This window comes from Notothenia rossii, assembly GCF_949606895.1.
Source record: "Notothenia rossii genome assembly, chromosome: 12".
Lineage (NCBI taxonomy): Eukaryota > Metazoa > Chordata > Actinopteri > Perciformes > Nototheniidae > Notothenia > Notothenia rossii.
In genome coordinates, this window is record NC_136911.1 from 23,187,450 (window position 1) to 23,203,593 (window position 16,144).

Consider the following 16,144-nt stretch of genomic DNA (forward strand, 5'->3'; position numbering starts at 1 on the left):
TGTCCAAATCAGCCTTAAACAATAGTCAACTTATGCTAATTGTGCAAATTGCCCAACATATGCAGGTTAGCATTCAGCAGTTTCTATGTTCTGGAGACGTCTAAATTACATTTCTATCATGCAAACAGACTATCACCTTCGATGTCCGCTGTAATAAACGATTAAATATATACATATATAACAAAATCCTGCAAAACAATGTGCAAATTCGTAAACAAGAGGATTAACTTCTAAGATATAAGCGGGCAAACAGTCTGAGAAACAAATAACCATCATGGTATCGTTGAACAATACATTTAGCTTTATTCTGATCAGAAGTGACAGCTGACAGAAAACAGGAAGTGTAACATGAAAATGGTTTTGGAGCAAAGAGAGAAAGCTTTACAGAAGATTACACCATATCTCTAACATTATCAAAGATGTGAAAAGTGCCAGCGAGAGATAAATATACAAAGATCTCGTAAGGAGTATTAAACGTATCTTTTCTGATTACACTCTTCCACAAATACAAACATGAAGCACGGATTACATTTCAAATACATCCATTTATAAATCCAGGATCTCATTCAAGGTCTTCACAGAAGATTCATAGATAACCCTGTGAGAGGAGGACAGGTCAGTGGTTAGAGCACAGATTTATCCACAGATCATCTGGTATTAGACGTTATAAATATGTTGTTTCCTCACCTCTGGATGTCTGTGGACGTGGCGGCGTGCGAGTGAAGCTGCTGCTGCACAGAAGAGGCGGCCATCTTCAGGCTGGCTTTACACTGACCGGCTGAAAGAGATCAATAATACACTGATTTAACTCAACGAGCAGAAAGGAAAGCATCTGAGAATCAAAATACTTTGTTTACATTTTGTACTAGTTCCTCAACAGTCTTTCTCCTGCTGTTCCCTTTAGTGTTCCCTTTGTCTTCTACTGTTCCCTTTAGTGTTCCCTTTGTCTTCTACTGTTCCCTTTAGTGTTCCCTTTGTCTCCTGCTGTTCCCTTTAGTGTTCCCTTTGTCTTCTGCTGTTCCCTTTAGTGTTCCCTTTGTCTTCTGCTGTTCCCTTTAGTGTTCCCTTTGCCTTCTGCTGTTCCCTTTAGTGTTCCCTTTGTCTTCTGATGTTCCCTTTAGTGTTCCCTTTGTCTCCTGCTGTTCCCTTTAGTGTTCCCTTTGTCTCCTGCTGTTCCCTTTAGTGTTCCCTTTGTCTCCTGCTGTTCCCTTTAGTGTTCCCTTTGTCTTCTCCTGTTCCCTTTAGTGTTCCCTTTGTCTTCTACTGTTCCCTTTAGCTCCTGCTGTTCCCTTTAGTGTTCCCTTTGTCTCCTGCTGTTCCCTTTAGTGTTCCCTTTGTCTTCTGCTGTTCCCTTTAGTGTTCCCTTTGTCTCCTGCTGTTCCCTTTAGTGTTCCCTTTAGTGTTTACTTTGTCTCCTGCTGTTCCCTTTAGTGTTCCCTTTGTCTCCTGCTGTTCCCTTTAGTGTTCCCTTTGTCTTCTACTGTTCCCTTTAGTGTTCCCTTTGTCTTCTGCTGTTCCCTTTAGTGTTCCCTTTGTCTTCTCCTGTTCCCTTTAGTGTTCCCTTTGTCTTCTCCTGTTCCCTTTAGTGTTCCCTTTGTCTTCTCCTGTTCCCTTTAGTGTTCCCTTTGTCTCCTGCTGTTCCCTTTAGTGTTCCCTTTGTCTTCTCCTGTTCCCTTTGTCTTCTCCTGTTCCCTTTAGTGTTCCCTTTGTCTCCTGATGGATAAGAGATCTACTCACTGTGTCTCCTGATAGATAAGAGATCTACTCATTGTGTCTGATGATAGATAAGAGGTCTACTCACTGTGTCTGATGGATAAGAGATCTACTCACTGTGTCTGATGATGGATAAGAGATCTACTCACTGTGTCTGATGATGGATAAGAGATCTACTCACTGTGTCTGATGATAGATAAGAGATCTACTCACTGTGTCTGATGATGGATAAGAGGTCTACTCACTGTGTCTGATGATGGATAAGAGATCTACTCACTAAGAGATCTACTCACTGTGTCTGATGATAGATAAGAGATCTACTCACTGTGTCTGATGACAGATAAGAGATCTACTCACTGTGTCTGATGATGGATAAGAGATCTACTCACTGTGTCTGATGATGGATAAGAGATCTACTCACTGTGTCTGATGATGGATAAGAGATCTACTCACTGTGTCTGGTGATAGATAAGAGGTCTACTCACTGTGTCTGGTGATAGATAAGAGATCTACTCACTGTGTCTGATGATGGATAAGAGGTCTACTCACTGTGTCTGATGATAGATAAGAGATCTACTCACTGTGTCTGATGATGGATAAGAGATCTACTCACTGTGTCTGATGATGGATAAGAGATCTACTCACTGTGTCTGATGATAGATAAGAGACCTACTCACTGTGTCTGATGATGGATAAGAGATCTACTCACTGTGTCTGATGATGGATAAGAGATCTACTCACTGTGTCTGATGATGGATAAGAGATCTACTCACTGTGTCTGGTGATAGATAAGAGATCTACTCACTGTGTCTGATGATGGATAAGAGGTCCACTCACTGTGTCTGATGATAGATAAGAGATCTACTCACTGTGTCTGATGATGGATAAGAGATCTACTCACTGTGTCTGATGATGGATAAGAGATCTACTCACTGTGTCTGATGATAGATAAGAGACCTACTCACTGTGTCTGATGATGGATAAGAGGTCTACTCACTGTGTCTGATGATAGATAAGAGATCTACTCACTGTGTCTGATGATAGATAAGAGGTCTACTCACTGTGTCTGATGATGGATAAGAGATCTACTCACTGTGTCTGATGATGGATAAGAGATCTACTCACTGTGTCTGATGATAGATAAGAGATCTACTCACTGTGTCTGATGATAGATAAGAGATCTACTCACTGTGTCTGATGATGGATAAGAGGTCTACTCACTGTGTCTGATGATAGATAAGAGGTCTACTCACTGTGTCTGATGATAGATAAGAGATCTACTCACTGTGTCTGATGATGGATAAGAGGTCTACTCACTGTGTCTGATGATGGATAAGAGGTCTACTCACTGTGTCTGATGATGGATAAGAGATCTACTCACTGTGTCTGATGATGGATAAGAGATCTACTCACTGTGTCTGATGATGGATAAGAGATCTACTCACTGTGTCTGATGATAGATAAGAGATCTACTCACTGTGTCTGATGATAGATAAGAGGTCTACTCACTGTGTCTGATGATAGATAAGAGATCTACTCACTGTGTCTGATGATGGATAAGAGGTCTACTCACTGTGTCTGATGATGGATAAGAGATCTACTCACGGTGTCTGACGATGGATAAGAGATCTACTCACTGTGTCTGATGATGGATAAGAGATCTACTCACTGTGTCTCCTGATAGATAAGAGATCTACTCACTGTGTCTGATGATGGATAAGAGATCTACTCACTGTGTCTGATGATAGATAAGAGATCTACTCACTGTGTCTGATGATGGATAAGAGATCTACTCACTGTGTCTCCTGATAGATAAGAGATCTACTCACTGTGTCTGATGATAGATAAGAGATCTACTCACTGTGTCTGATGATGGATAAGAGGTCTACTCACTGTGTCTGATGATGGATAAGAGATCTACTCACTGTGTCTGATGATGGATAAGAGATCTACTCACTGTGTCTGATGATGGATAAGAGATCTACTCACTGTGTCTGATGATGGATAAGAGGTCTACTCACTGTGTCTGATGATAGATAAGAGATCTACTCACTGTGTCTGATGATAGATAAGAGATCTACTCACTGTGTCTGATGATAGATAAGAGATCTACTCACTGTGTCTGATGATGGATAAGATGTGCAGAACAGCAGCCAGTTCGCTCAGACTGCTGAAGACGGCGTCAGACTCAAAAGACGAGCTGACTTCGGCCAAAAATGACCTTAAAAAACAACAAATAAGTCAAAGTCAACTTTATTGTCAATCTTTCAGTTTGTGTGAACAGATAGAAAGATCAAAAATAAGGTGTTTTTGTGACAAATAGTCCAAGAAACACAACAGAGGAGAAGACCACCCTCTCTGAAAGCACAGAAGATAAGACAGAGAGCTGAGAGGAGAGTTTTTACCTGGTGAGTGACGGTAATTTGAGGATGACGGACAGCAGGACGCTGGACAGAGGAGGCATGTCCTCCACTGACTCTGGAGTGACCACCTCCTCAGGAAGGGTGACCTTTCAAAATAAGAGATCTTTAATTCAATGGCTCATCATAGTCTTGTGCAGAGGAGGGAAGTAGTGGAGTACAAATACTTCGTTCAGTACGTTCTTCTGGTATCAGTACTTTACTCCACGACGACTTTTTACTTTGACTTCTTACATGTTGAACTCAAATACCTGTACTTTCTACTTCTTACATGTTGAACTCAAATACCTGTACTTTCTACTTCTTACATGTTGAACACAAATACCTGTACTTTCTACTTCTTACATGTTGAACCCAAATACCTGTACTTTCTACTTCTTACATGTTGAACACAAATACCTGTACTTTCTACTTCTTACATGTTGAACACAAATACCTGTACTTTCTACTTCTTACATGTTGAACTCAAATACCTGTACTTTCTACTTCTTACATGTTGAACACAAATACCTGTACTTTCTACTTCTTACATGTTGAACACAAATACCTGTACTTTCTACTTCTTACATGTTGAACTCAAATACCTGTACTTTCTACTTCTTACATGTTGAACTCAAATACCTGTACTTTCTACTTCTTACATGTTGAACTCAAATACCTGTACTTTCTACTTCTTACATGTTGAACTCAAATACCTGTACTTTCTACTTCTTACATGTTGAACTCAAATACCTGTACTTTCTACTTCTTACATGTTGAACACAAATACCTGTACTTTCTACTTCTTACATGTTGAACTCAAATACCTGTACTTTCTACTTCTCACATGTTGAACTCAAATACCTGTACTTTCTACTTCTTACATGTTGAACTCAAATACCTGTACTTTCTACTTCTTACATGTTGAACACAAATACCTGTACTTTCTACTTCTTACATGTTGAACTCAAATACCTGTACTTTCTACTTCTTACATGTTGAACTCAAATACCTGTACTTTCTACTTCTTACATGTTGAACCCAAATACCTGTACTTTCTACTTCTTACATGTTGAACTCAAATACCTGTACTTTCTACTTCTTACATGTTGAACTCAAATACCTGTACTTTCTACTTCTTACATGTTGAACACAAATACCTCTACTTTCTACTTCTTACATGTTGAACTCAAATACCTGTACTTTCTACTTCTTACATGTTGAACTCAAATACCTGTACTTTCTACTTCTTACATGTTGAACTCAAATACCTGTACTTTCTACTTCTTACATGTTGAACTCAAATACCTGTACTTTCTACTTCTTACATGTTGAACTCAAATACCTGTACTTTCTACTTCTTACATGTTGAACTCAAATACCTGTACTTTCTACTTCTTACATGTTGAACTCAAATACCTGTACTTTCTACTTCTTACATGTTGAACTCAAATACCTGTACTTTCTACTTCTTACATGTTGAACCCAAATACCTGTACTTTCTACTTCTTACATGTTGAACACAAATACCTCTACTTTCTACTTCTTACATGTTGAACTCAAATACCTGTACTTTCTACTTCTTACATGTTGAACCCAAATACCTGTACTTTCTACTTCTTACATGTTGAACACAAATACCTCTACTTTCTACTTCTTACATGTTGAACTCAAATACCTGTACTTTCTACTTCTTACATGTTGAACTCAAATACCTGTACTTTCTACTTCTCACATTTTGAACTCAAATACCTGTACTTTCTACTTCTTACATGTTGAACTCAAATACCTGTACTTTCTACTTCTTACATGTTGAACCCAAATACCTGTACTTTCTACTTCTTACATGTTGAACTCAAATACCTGTACTTTCTACTTCTCACATGTTGAACTCAAATACCTGTACTTTCTACTTCTTACATGTTGAACTCAAATACCTGTACTTTCTACTTCTTACATGTTGAACTCAAATACCTGTACTTTCTACTTCTTACATGTTGAACTCAAATACCTGTACTTTCTACTTCTTACATGTTGAACTCAAATACCTGTACTTTCTACTTCTTACATGTTGAACTCAAATACCTGTACTTTCTACTTCTTACATGTTGAACTCAAATACCTGTACTTTCTACTTCTTACATGTTGAACTCAAATACCTGTACTTTCTACTTCTTACATGTTGAACCCAAATACCTGTACTTTCTACTTCTTACATGTTGAACTCAAATACCTGTACTTTCTACTTCTCTCATTCTCCAAACAGGCTGGTTCCTTTAGTCTGAATGTGTGTTTGGTGGCGTGATCATTATTATTTAGAGTCATTGCGTGCCTATTGATTTGAACACGATCCGTGTATCCATCATTTCCTGGTCTTCTCTAAAGAAGAGGGACCAATGGAAACGTTGTCATGTTGCCGTTGGTCACCATGGAAACATTCATTAGCTAACAATGACATTATTGTTCTATTAATATAAAGGGAGGTCAGGTACTCTTTAAAACAGCTGCTAGTTATGGGTACTTTTTACTGAAGTACATTTCAAAGTTCTTTACTTTGACTTGAGTGAAGAAGTTTAGTCAGTACTTCTACTTTCACCAGAGTATTTTTAAACACGAGTATTTGTACTTCTACTTGAGGAAAGGATGTGTGTACTTCTGCTATCTCTGGATTACTGTCACATATAGAAGAAACAATAGAGATGACTAGCAGGATTACAGAAACCCTGCCTGTCAGCTGCCATCGTTTGACTCATTTTGGGTCATTGATTTGTCACCAGCTATGAGTAAGAGTGCGGTGTGCAAAGTAATCACATTAGAAAGTCTCTGGTAGTCAATCAATAACATGGTACATCTTCAGGGCATTTGCAATAAGACGCCTTCATAACAGGAGAGGCTTCAGAGCTCATTTTGAATCTAACGGGAGGAAATGAAGGGTTAAGCTTCTCAGATGTAGTTCGGTCACGTTGATCTGGCTGATCTGGTATCTGTGCTTCTACTTGAGTAAAGGATGTTCTGCCCTCTCTGCTCTTGTGAGATATCGGTGAAAGATGAAGCCTCGTACCTTCTGCAGCAGATGTCTTATCTCCACGATGATGACGGCGAAGAGGGTGGAGAAGACGCCGCTGAGGGGGGGTTTGTCCCACGTTTGAGCGACCTGGAGGAAGTTACTGAGCCCGGGGATCGCTGACTGACACAGCTGAGAGGAAAGAGAGATTACAATGGGTGGGTGGGACACACACACACACACACACACACACACACACACACACACACACACACACACACACACACACACACACACACACACACACACACACACACACACACACACACACACACACACACACACACACACACACACACACACACACACACACACACACACACACACACACACACACACACACACACACACACACACACACACACACACACACACACACACACACACACACACACACACACACACACACACACACACACACACACACACACACACACCTGTCTCCCCTCCTCTGGTTTCTTCCTGAGTCGACGAGCCAGCAGCTCGATGATTTTCTGGAAGATGTTGGCCACGACACCCAGAATCACAGCGGTGGCGTCTTCCTCTTTCCTCCCCTCCTCTTCCTCTTGCTTGTCTTCAGGTGAGTAGCTGTCTGCAACCTCCTTTAGAATCAGAAGCACTGCAGGAATGCACAGGTAACCCGTCTCTGGAAACACAAAGAGATTATTTAATTAAAAAATGTATTTATTTTATTTATTCCGGACAGTGCACATTGATTACGGTCCTGTAAATGTCCCTGGACAGATTTTCTAAGTCAACATTTGACACATTTCATTTTAAACAAGTAAATACAATCACATAAAAACACGCAACACACAGGACTGGAATACTTAAAGCTCCCATGTCATGCTTGCCCCCTTGTGTGTTATGTAGCTTTTTCTGCATGTAAACGGTCTGCAGGCTGAGTTCAGGTGAGTTTCGCTGTGTCTCGCTGACCCCTCGCAGCAACCAGGAAACGACCCCAATTATTCCAGCTCACACTGTCCGCTCCTCGAGCCCCAAAGGGCGGAGCAGCGAGCCCCCCAACGTCCCCCCACACGGCACCCAGACCCCACGCAGCATCTGTTTGTCATTACTGAGGTCATTTCCTGGTCGCTAACAAACGCCATTGTAACACATAATCACTGATGTTCAGCTGTAACGGTGGTGGACTCATCAAAACAGAGTGGGCGAGCTGACCAATCAGAGCACAGTGGGCTCATGGGGGCGGGGCAGGAGCTCCAACCAGCCGTGTAGGACAGAGAGTGAATACACATGCTATACAGAGATGCTGTTTGAGAAACCAATGTGAGTTTGGAACATTGAACAATGGGAATCTATTCTAGTAGACCTCAACAATGGAATTATGATCAGTAGAAATGGCCATGACATGGGACCTTTAAATGGACAGAAAAATTAAACAAAAAATAACAAGTTACAGGTAACGCGCCTCTGGAAACAAAAGATGTTAGTTCAAGTAAAGAGGCATGATTCTAAGATAAACGTTAGCTTCTGTGGTTTATTTTAGTGATAAATGCAGTGTACACTCACCAGAGAGGAGGGTGAGCGAGCACAAGTGGAGGATTAGACCTTTGAACGCCTCGTCGCCCAAACCCACGAGTAAAACGTCCCGGCACAAAGTCAGGAAGCTCTGGGGGAAAATGATAAAGAAATGAATTTAAAACCCCTTGAAATGAAGTCTTCGAGGAGCTCCATGGAGTTTGTTACGGCTGGCTGGTGGCCTCCTGCATGAGCTGCCAACTCTTTAACAACTAACACATAGAAATAACATTTGATTTCAGCGCGCAGGTAGTGACAGGCTGCAGAACAATGGCACACATAGAGGAGGAAATGAAAGAAATGTCAGTGTGAGGATGTATAGGAGTCAGAATCCACCAAGAACTGAAAGTCCTGCAGGGGGAAAGGTAAGTTTGTGGATAACCGTGTGATTTTATTTAAACTGAAGATGCAAAAATGTCAACTTGCAGGAACAATGGATTGATTTGCTTGCAGAGAAATCTCCATGCATGGATTGATTTTGCATTTCACATGAATAATGATCTTACTCCAAAACATTATTAGCAGCTACCATCTAGTTCAGGGTCCAAAACAGTAACAACATATTCAACAATAATTTGTGATTTATGGAAAACAGAAAAGTGCTGCAACAATATTAACAATCTAATAATGTTACACACACACACACACACACACACACACACACACACACACACACACACACACACACACACACACACACACACACACACACACACACACACACACACACACACACACACACACACACACACACACACACACACACACACACACACACACACACACACACACACACACACACACACACACACACACACACACACACACACACACACCTCAGTAATCTGTGCTGCCAGCGGTGCAGATTTCTCCCCTCCTTCCTCCTCCTCTTCTTCACCATCTCTGTTGGAAGTGAGGAAGGGTAGCACCTCCTCGGCGATCCAGGCTGCAACATTTTCCAGAGACAGCAGGTATTCTCGACCCTCTGGGGACTAAAAAAAAAAAACAATCTCTTAATTTTCTTACATGATTTTGTACTTTACAATATGTGTAATGTGTAATGTGTAATTGTAGAGCGCTTTGAGCACCTGTAAAAGCGCTCTGATAAAAAATGTAATGCATTATTATTATTATTATTATTATTATTATTATTATTATTATATTTTACTAAATGTTTTGATGTTATTAAAGTTTTCTTAAAATAGTTCTCTCTACCTGGTAATAAACCTGATTCTGAACTGTTCTACTTATGCTGATTCACAAACTAAATATAACAACAACAATAAAAACAAAGCAAGTTCGTGCAGAACGAGGAACTCACTTTTTGCTGCAGATGTGCTCCGAGTCGGCCGTGGTACGTGAAAACTTTGAGAGCGATTTCTACGCTGGGACTTTTATCGTCTGCATTAGAGCTGAGGTGAGAAAACAGCACCGACTGTGGACACAAAAATAAATGATGTTCAGATTTATATCAGTATGTAGTGTCTCTACTTTAAAGAGTCCTCTCCTGCTGATGTTCAGGTGTATATCAGTATGTAGTGTCTCTACTTTAAAGAGTCCTCTCCTGCTGATGTTCAGGTGTATATCAGTATGTAGTGTCTCTACTTTAAAGAGTGCTCTCCTGCTGATGTTCAGGTGTATATCAGTATGTAGTGTCTCTACTTTAAAGAGTTCTCTCCTGTTGATGTTCAGGTGTATATCAGTATGTAGTGTCTCTACTTTAAAGAGTCCTCTCCTGCTGATGTTCAGGTGTATATCAGTATGTAGTGTCTCTACTTTAAAGAGTGCTCTCCTGCTGATGTTCAGGTGTATATCAGTATGTAGTGTCTCTACTTTAAAGAGTTCTCTCCTGTTGATGTTCAGGTGTATATCAGTATGTAGTGTCTCTACTTTAAAGAGTCCTCTCCTGCTGATGTTCAGGTGTATATCAGTATGTAGTGTCTCTACTTTAAAGAGTCCTCTCCTGCTGATGTTCAGGTGTATATCAGTATGTAGTGTCTCTACTTTAAAGAGTCCTCTCCTGCTGATGTTCAGGTGTATATCAGTATGTAGTGTCTCTACTTTAAAGAGTCCTCTCCTGCTGATGTTCAGGTGTATATCAGTATGTAGTGTCTCTACTTTAAAGAGTCCTCTCCTGCTGATGTTCAGGTGTATATCAGTATGTAGTGTCTCTACTTTAAAGAGTCCTCTCCTGCTGATGTTCAGGTGTATATCAGTATGTAGTGTCTCTACTTTAAAGAGTCCTCTCCTGCCGATGTTCAGGTGTATATCAGTATGTAGTGTCTCTACTTTAAAGAGTCCTCTCCTGCTGAGGTTCAGGTGTATATCAGTATGTAGTGGCTCTACTTTAAAGAGTCCTCTCCTGCTGATGTTCAGGTGTATATCAGTATGTAGTGGCTCTACTTTAAAGAGTCCTCTCCTGCTGATGTTCAGGTGTATATCAGTAGTGTCTCTACTTTAAAGAGTCCTCTCCTGCTGATGTTCAGGTGTATATCAGTATGTAGTGTCTCTACTTTAAAGAGTCCTCTCCTGCTGATGTTCAGGTGTATATCAGTATGTAGTGTCTCTACTTTAAAGAGTCCTCTCCTGCTGATGTTCAGGTGTATATCAGTATGTAGTGTCTCTACTTTAAAGAGTCCTCTCCTGCTGATGTTCAGGTGTATATCAGTATGTAGTGTCTCTACTTTAAAGAGTCCTCTCCTGCTGATGTTCAGGTGTATATCAGTATGTAGTGGCTCTACTTTAAAGAGTCCTCTCCTGCTGATGTTCAGGTGTATATCAGTAGTGTCTCTACTTTAAAGAGTCCTCTCCTGCTGATGTTCAGGTGTATATCAGTATGTAGTGTCTCTACTTTAAAGAGTCCTCTCCTGCTGATGTTCAGGTGTATATCAGTATGTAGTGTCTCTACTTTAAAGAGTCCTCTCCTGCTGATGTTCAGGTGTATATCAGTATGTAGTGTCTCTACTTTAAAGAGTCCTCACCTGCTGATGTTCAGGTGTATATCAGTATGTAGTGTCTCTACTTTAAAGAGTCCTCACCCTCCAGTTTTCCAGCACTTTGTGAAGCTGCGTCAGTTTTCTCTGATCCAGATCCAGAACTTTCTTTCGAGTTGAAGAGTGGGTGAAAAGATATTCTAGATAATCGAGCGCCAGATCCGGTTTACTCTCGATCTTTTCCATGATCTGAACCTTCTTCCTCTTCATGTTCCCCTTTTCCTGAAGTGAAACAAAAAGGACTTTTTTTTTTAATAGGCACCAATGGAAACGTTGTCATGTTGCCGTTGGTCACCATGGAAACATTCATTAGCTAACAATGACATTATTGTTCTATTAATATAAAGGGAGGTCAGGTACTCTTTAAAACAGCTGCTAGTTATGGGTACTTTTTACTGAAGTACATTTCAAAGTGCTTTACTTTTACTTGATTAAAGAAGTTTAGTCAGTACTTCTACTTTCACCAGAGTACTTTTAAACACGAGTATCTGTACTTTTACTTGAGTAAAGCATGTGTGTACTTTAACGTCTCTGGAAATAACTCCAGTCAGCTGGGTGTTGCGTTCACTGACCGGTTGTTGTGGCAGGGCCTCAGAGAGCCAATCGGTGACGAGTTCAAGGACGTCTGCAGCCCGGCCCCAGCTGCACATGCAGTCTAACAGCTGAGTGAAGTTTGCAGGCGTCACTCCAGACTCCATCTTCCTCAATCTGGATAAAACGCCACAGCTGGGAACAGATATCAGGACAGGTTAGACAGCGACACACAGAGTGAGAGGAGATCTACTAGTACCGTATAGACCCGAATATACGACAGGTTTTATTCCTAGAAAACAATCTGAAAAAGAGGGGTCGTCTTATATTCGGGGTCTAGACTTTTTGATGTAATTACACAGTCACACCAACAGATGGCGCCAAACGAGCGTTCCCCCAGCAAGACTTCAACAGGAGAGAGAGAGACACAGAGACCAACTCCAACACAGTGGGTCAAAAGTGGAAGAGTTAATAAACAAGAGAAGTTACGATGTCAATTTTAAGATAATGGTGATCAACGAAGTCATCAAAGAAATCCGGTGTTACTGAGAGTAACGTTAGAAGATGGAGAGCCCAAAAAGACCGCCTTAAAAATGCAAAAAGTCAGAGAAAAGTTGTCCGGTTAGCAAAGGTATTCTCGATCCCGTTTGAATTGTGCCACGAATTACACATATGATTTTTGTCAATTTAAAAAATCATTTTGAAGTCACAAAAATTCAAATGTGTGGTAAAACTGTGAAGTAACACTTTGTGTGAAACTGCTCAATGAACTACATCTCCCATCTCGCTCCACACACCCAGACGGCATCACGTTGGTACATTTCACTTCTTTCTTTCAGAACGAGGCGGAAAGTATTAAAAGAAGTGAAAATCACTCCAAGTCTGGGCATGTTGAGAGCTGTACACACACACAAGGGGAGTTAGTCGGTTCGTAAGAGCCAGCATGCGGGACCGGGACTCTGGGATTTGTAGTCTTTCTAGTTGTGTATTTTTCATAGTGTTATATTTCAACAGTTTTACGACAAAACTGTGACTTTTCTGAAATGGAAATAATTATTTAAGAGAGAAATAAGGTCCCATGGGTCCCACCGGAAGGGGAGGGACTTTGCCTCTCTATTACACAGCCTTGGTATATACTTGATTCTGTCGATTTGGACATTTCAGAGGGTCTGTTATTGCTCGCTATCTGACTGTTGCTAGGCAGAACAGACAGTTGGAAATGGGTTAAAAGACAGAGCGCTGGGCGTTAGAGAGAGTAAACAATAACGGGAACAACAGAAAATAGACTTTTCAACTGGACAAAACACTGTTCCTCAAATCTAACAAAAAACGCCGCATTTATCGGTTGTGTTGTGTCTGCTTTTCCCTTTATATTCAATATCCAATTTGTATTAACTTATTTGTTTGCCGTTGCTTTGTTGAATTCACGTTATTTGTTTGTATATTATTTTATAAAGTTGAACCCAGTGGGTTTTCTGCTTCTTCTTGCAACGTATGTCATCTTTTATGTTTGTGTAGTTTTAATTGTGCATAAAATAAACAAAAGATGTGAAATGTACCTTCAGACCTGCTTTCTGTAATTAATGTAGATTTTGATATATTTTAAATGTCTTTTTAATGAATTTCTAGTCTGTAAAGTGTCTGAGTTTCTAGAAAAGCGCTCTCTAAACAAAATGCATTATTATTATCATTACTACCTGAATGTTGGCACTGCAGCAGGAGGCATTAAGGAGGCCATTTGGATGAGAGGAACGGAGCATCGCTCATCCTGGAAAACAAATCAAATACTATTTACTGATGGAGGAACAACTCACAGTCTCAATAAATCACATGAGATAGTAGACGCACCTCAAAGGCGTGGAAATACTTAGAGATGGCATTTCCAAACTTGGCGAACATGTATTTCTTTGCCTCTTCGTTTTGTTTCAGGTTTTTCTCCACACTCCTCCACAGAATCACCACGACCTCCAGCAGACCGGACACCACGGCCCTGTCCTTCCCCATTAGAGGCTCCGCCTGCTGGGATACAACGCTCCAGTTAACCCTCGAATAACTCACACACACACAGTGTGCATGATTTCAACTCAGATATATTTCAATTTCAAGGCTTTCTTGTCATTTGCAGCTACAGTGTAGACGTGGCGATGACAAACTGCAACTTATATAATGAAATACAAAAATATTATTATTTGTTGCTTCTCTTTAGAAAAAACATCTTAAAATGTATATAACGCAGCTGTGATACGTTATTTAAAAGTGAGATTTGGGTTTGTTTCTGTTCCATTTGAAACATTTTAACGACTCAAAATAGTCCTCAAAGTAGATTTTTGCAGAGATACATCACAAGTTAGACTGAAGAACTATTTTGTGCACCGGGCAATCCTCAAATTAAGTACAGTTAAATCCCAGGTCAGATGCACGTTAAAGGTCCCATGTCATGGCCATCTCCACTGATCATAATTCCATTGTTGAGGTCTACTAGAATACATTTATACTTTGCAATTTTCCAAACTCACATTGGTTTCTCAAACAGCTTCTCTGTAAAGTATGTGTATTCAGCAGTATTCACTCTCTCCACTAAACGGCTCGTTGCAGCTCTTGCCCCCCCCCCCCCCTCCCTGTGAGCCCAGTGTGCTCCGATTGGTCGGGACGTTGAGAATCGCGCTGAGCTCTGTGGAGGAGTGGTTTCCTTGTTTAGCGAAACGCATCCAAACTCATCCTGAACACACACAAAGTCAGAGCCGAAGTAAAAACAATAAGTGTGGCTTGATATTGAGTCAGAAAAAGGTTGATAAACGCTGTGAGAATGGGTCTGCAGAGAGAATGGGTCTGCAGAGAGAATGGGTCTGCAGAGAGAATGGGTCTGCAGAGAGAATGGGTCTGTAGAGAGAATGGGTCTGTAGAGAGAATGGGTCTGCAGAGAGAATGGGTCTGTAGAGAGAATGGGTCTGCAGAGAGAATGGGTCTGTAGAGAGAATGGGTCTGCAGAGAGAATGGGTCTGCAGAGAGAATGGGTCTGCAGAGAGAATGGGTCTGCAGAGAGAATGGGTCTGCAGACAGAATGGGTCTGCAGACAGAATGGGTCTGCAGAGAGAATGAGTCTTCAGAGAGATCCCAACTGTCTGTTATCAGCCTGCAGCCAGGGAGGAGAGATCAGCAGAGCTGCCTGCACTGAGTGTGTGTGTGAGGAAGTCCGTGGATTGGTCAATTTGGACCAATCAGCGGGGGCTTAACGTAACGGCTCCACGGATTGGCCCATTTGCGGCCAATCCGGCCATTCCTACGACACACCACCCAGGAAGTAAACAATGGACAATGACGTATCTCCAACGAGGCGTTTTGGGGAGGTCTTCTCTGTGTTAGAGTTTTACTCGCTACAGGGTGTGCTTTGAGGGTTGTGACTGCAGACCGTTCACATGCAGAACAACCTTCATAACACACAAGGGGACGGGTGATAACCGGGAAAGCATGACATGGGAGCTTTAATGTCTGTTTCCGTGTATCGTGTCTTAATGTGTCCTTGTTGATGTTTCTTACTGCGCTGTTCTCCTTGTTGCTGTCGTTGATCTCAGACAGGTCATCTTGGGTCTGGAAGCAAGAGTTCAGAACGCGGCGAATCGCCAACATCAGCTTTACTGGAAGAGGAGACAAAACACAACATCAATAACTTACATTTTCAGAATCAGGTTTATCACCAGGTACACGTACGAGGAATTTGACTTGATGTGGTGGTGCATACATAAAAGTAAAACAACAATTAAAAACACAGATAGAGAACTATTTTAAGTAAACTATGATAACATTAAACAATGTATTAAAAAAATAGCAGTATTTACTTAGAACAAAAATAGTCACGTAATGCCCAAGTTAACATTTATTAAAATACATCAATATGAACGTGAGCA

General features: G+C 40.9%; 1 protein-coding gene across 1 annotated transcript in view; it reads right to left on the reverse strand.

The window, feature by feature from the left end:
- Positions 1 to 278: 278 nt before the first annotated feature.
- The window catches only part of ncapg2 (non-SMC condensin II complex, subunit G2), a gene marked incomplete at its 5' end in the record, with an annotated part of 24,967 nt that continues 9,101 nt past the window's right edge, over positions 279 to 16,144 (reverse strand). Inside the window, 14 exons of the mRNA XM_079661212.1 lie at positions 279 to 598; positions 688 to 778; positions 3,831 to 3,934; positions 4,119 to 4,222; positions 7,174 to 7,308; positions 7,614 to 7,822; positions 8,707 to 8,806; positions 9,552 to 9,707; positions 10,037 to 10,150; positions 11,754 to 11,930; positions 12,281 to 12,434; positions 13,937 to 14,007; positions 14,088 to 14,255; positions 15,777 to 15,874. Coding sequence (XP_079517338.1) covers positions 547 to 598; positions 688 to 778; positions 3,831 to 3,934; positions 4,119 to 4,222; positions 7,174 to 7,308; positions 7,614 to 7,822; positions 8,707 to 8,806; positions 9,552 to 9,707; positions 10,037 to 10,150; positions 11,754 to 11,930; positions 12,281 to 12,434; positions 13,937 to 14,007; positions 14,088 to 14,255; positions 15,777 to 15,874 — 1,733 coding nt within the window. The 3' untranslated portion in view covers positions 279 to 546. The remainder of the gene's footprint in view (positions 599 to 687; positions 779 to 3,830; positions 3,935 to 4,118; positions 4,223 to 7,173; positions 7,309 to 7,613; positions 7,823 to 8,706; positions 8,807 to 9,551; positions 9,708 to 10,036; positions 10,151 to 11,753; positions 11,931 to 12,280; positions 12,435 to 13,936; positions 14,008 to 14,087; positions 14,256 to 15,776; positions 15,875 to 16,144) is intronic.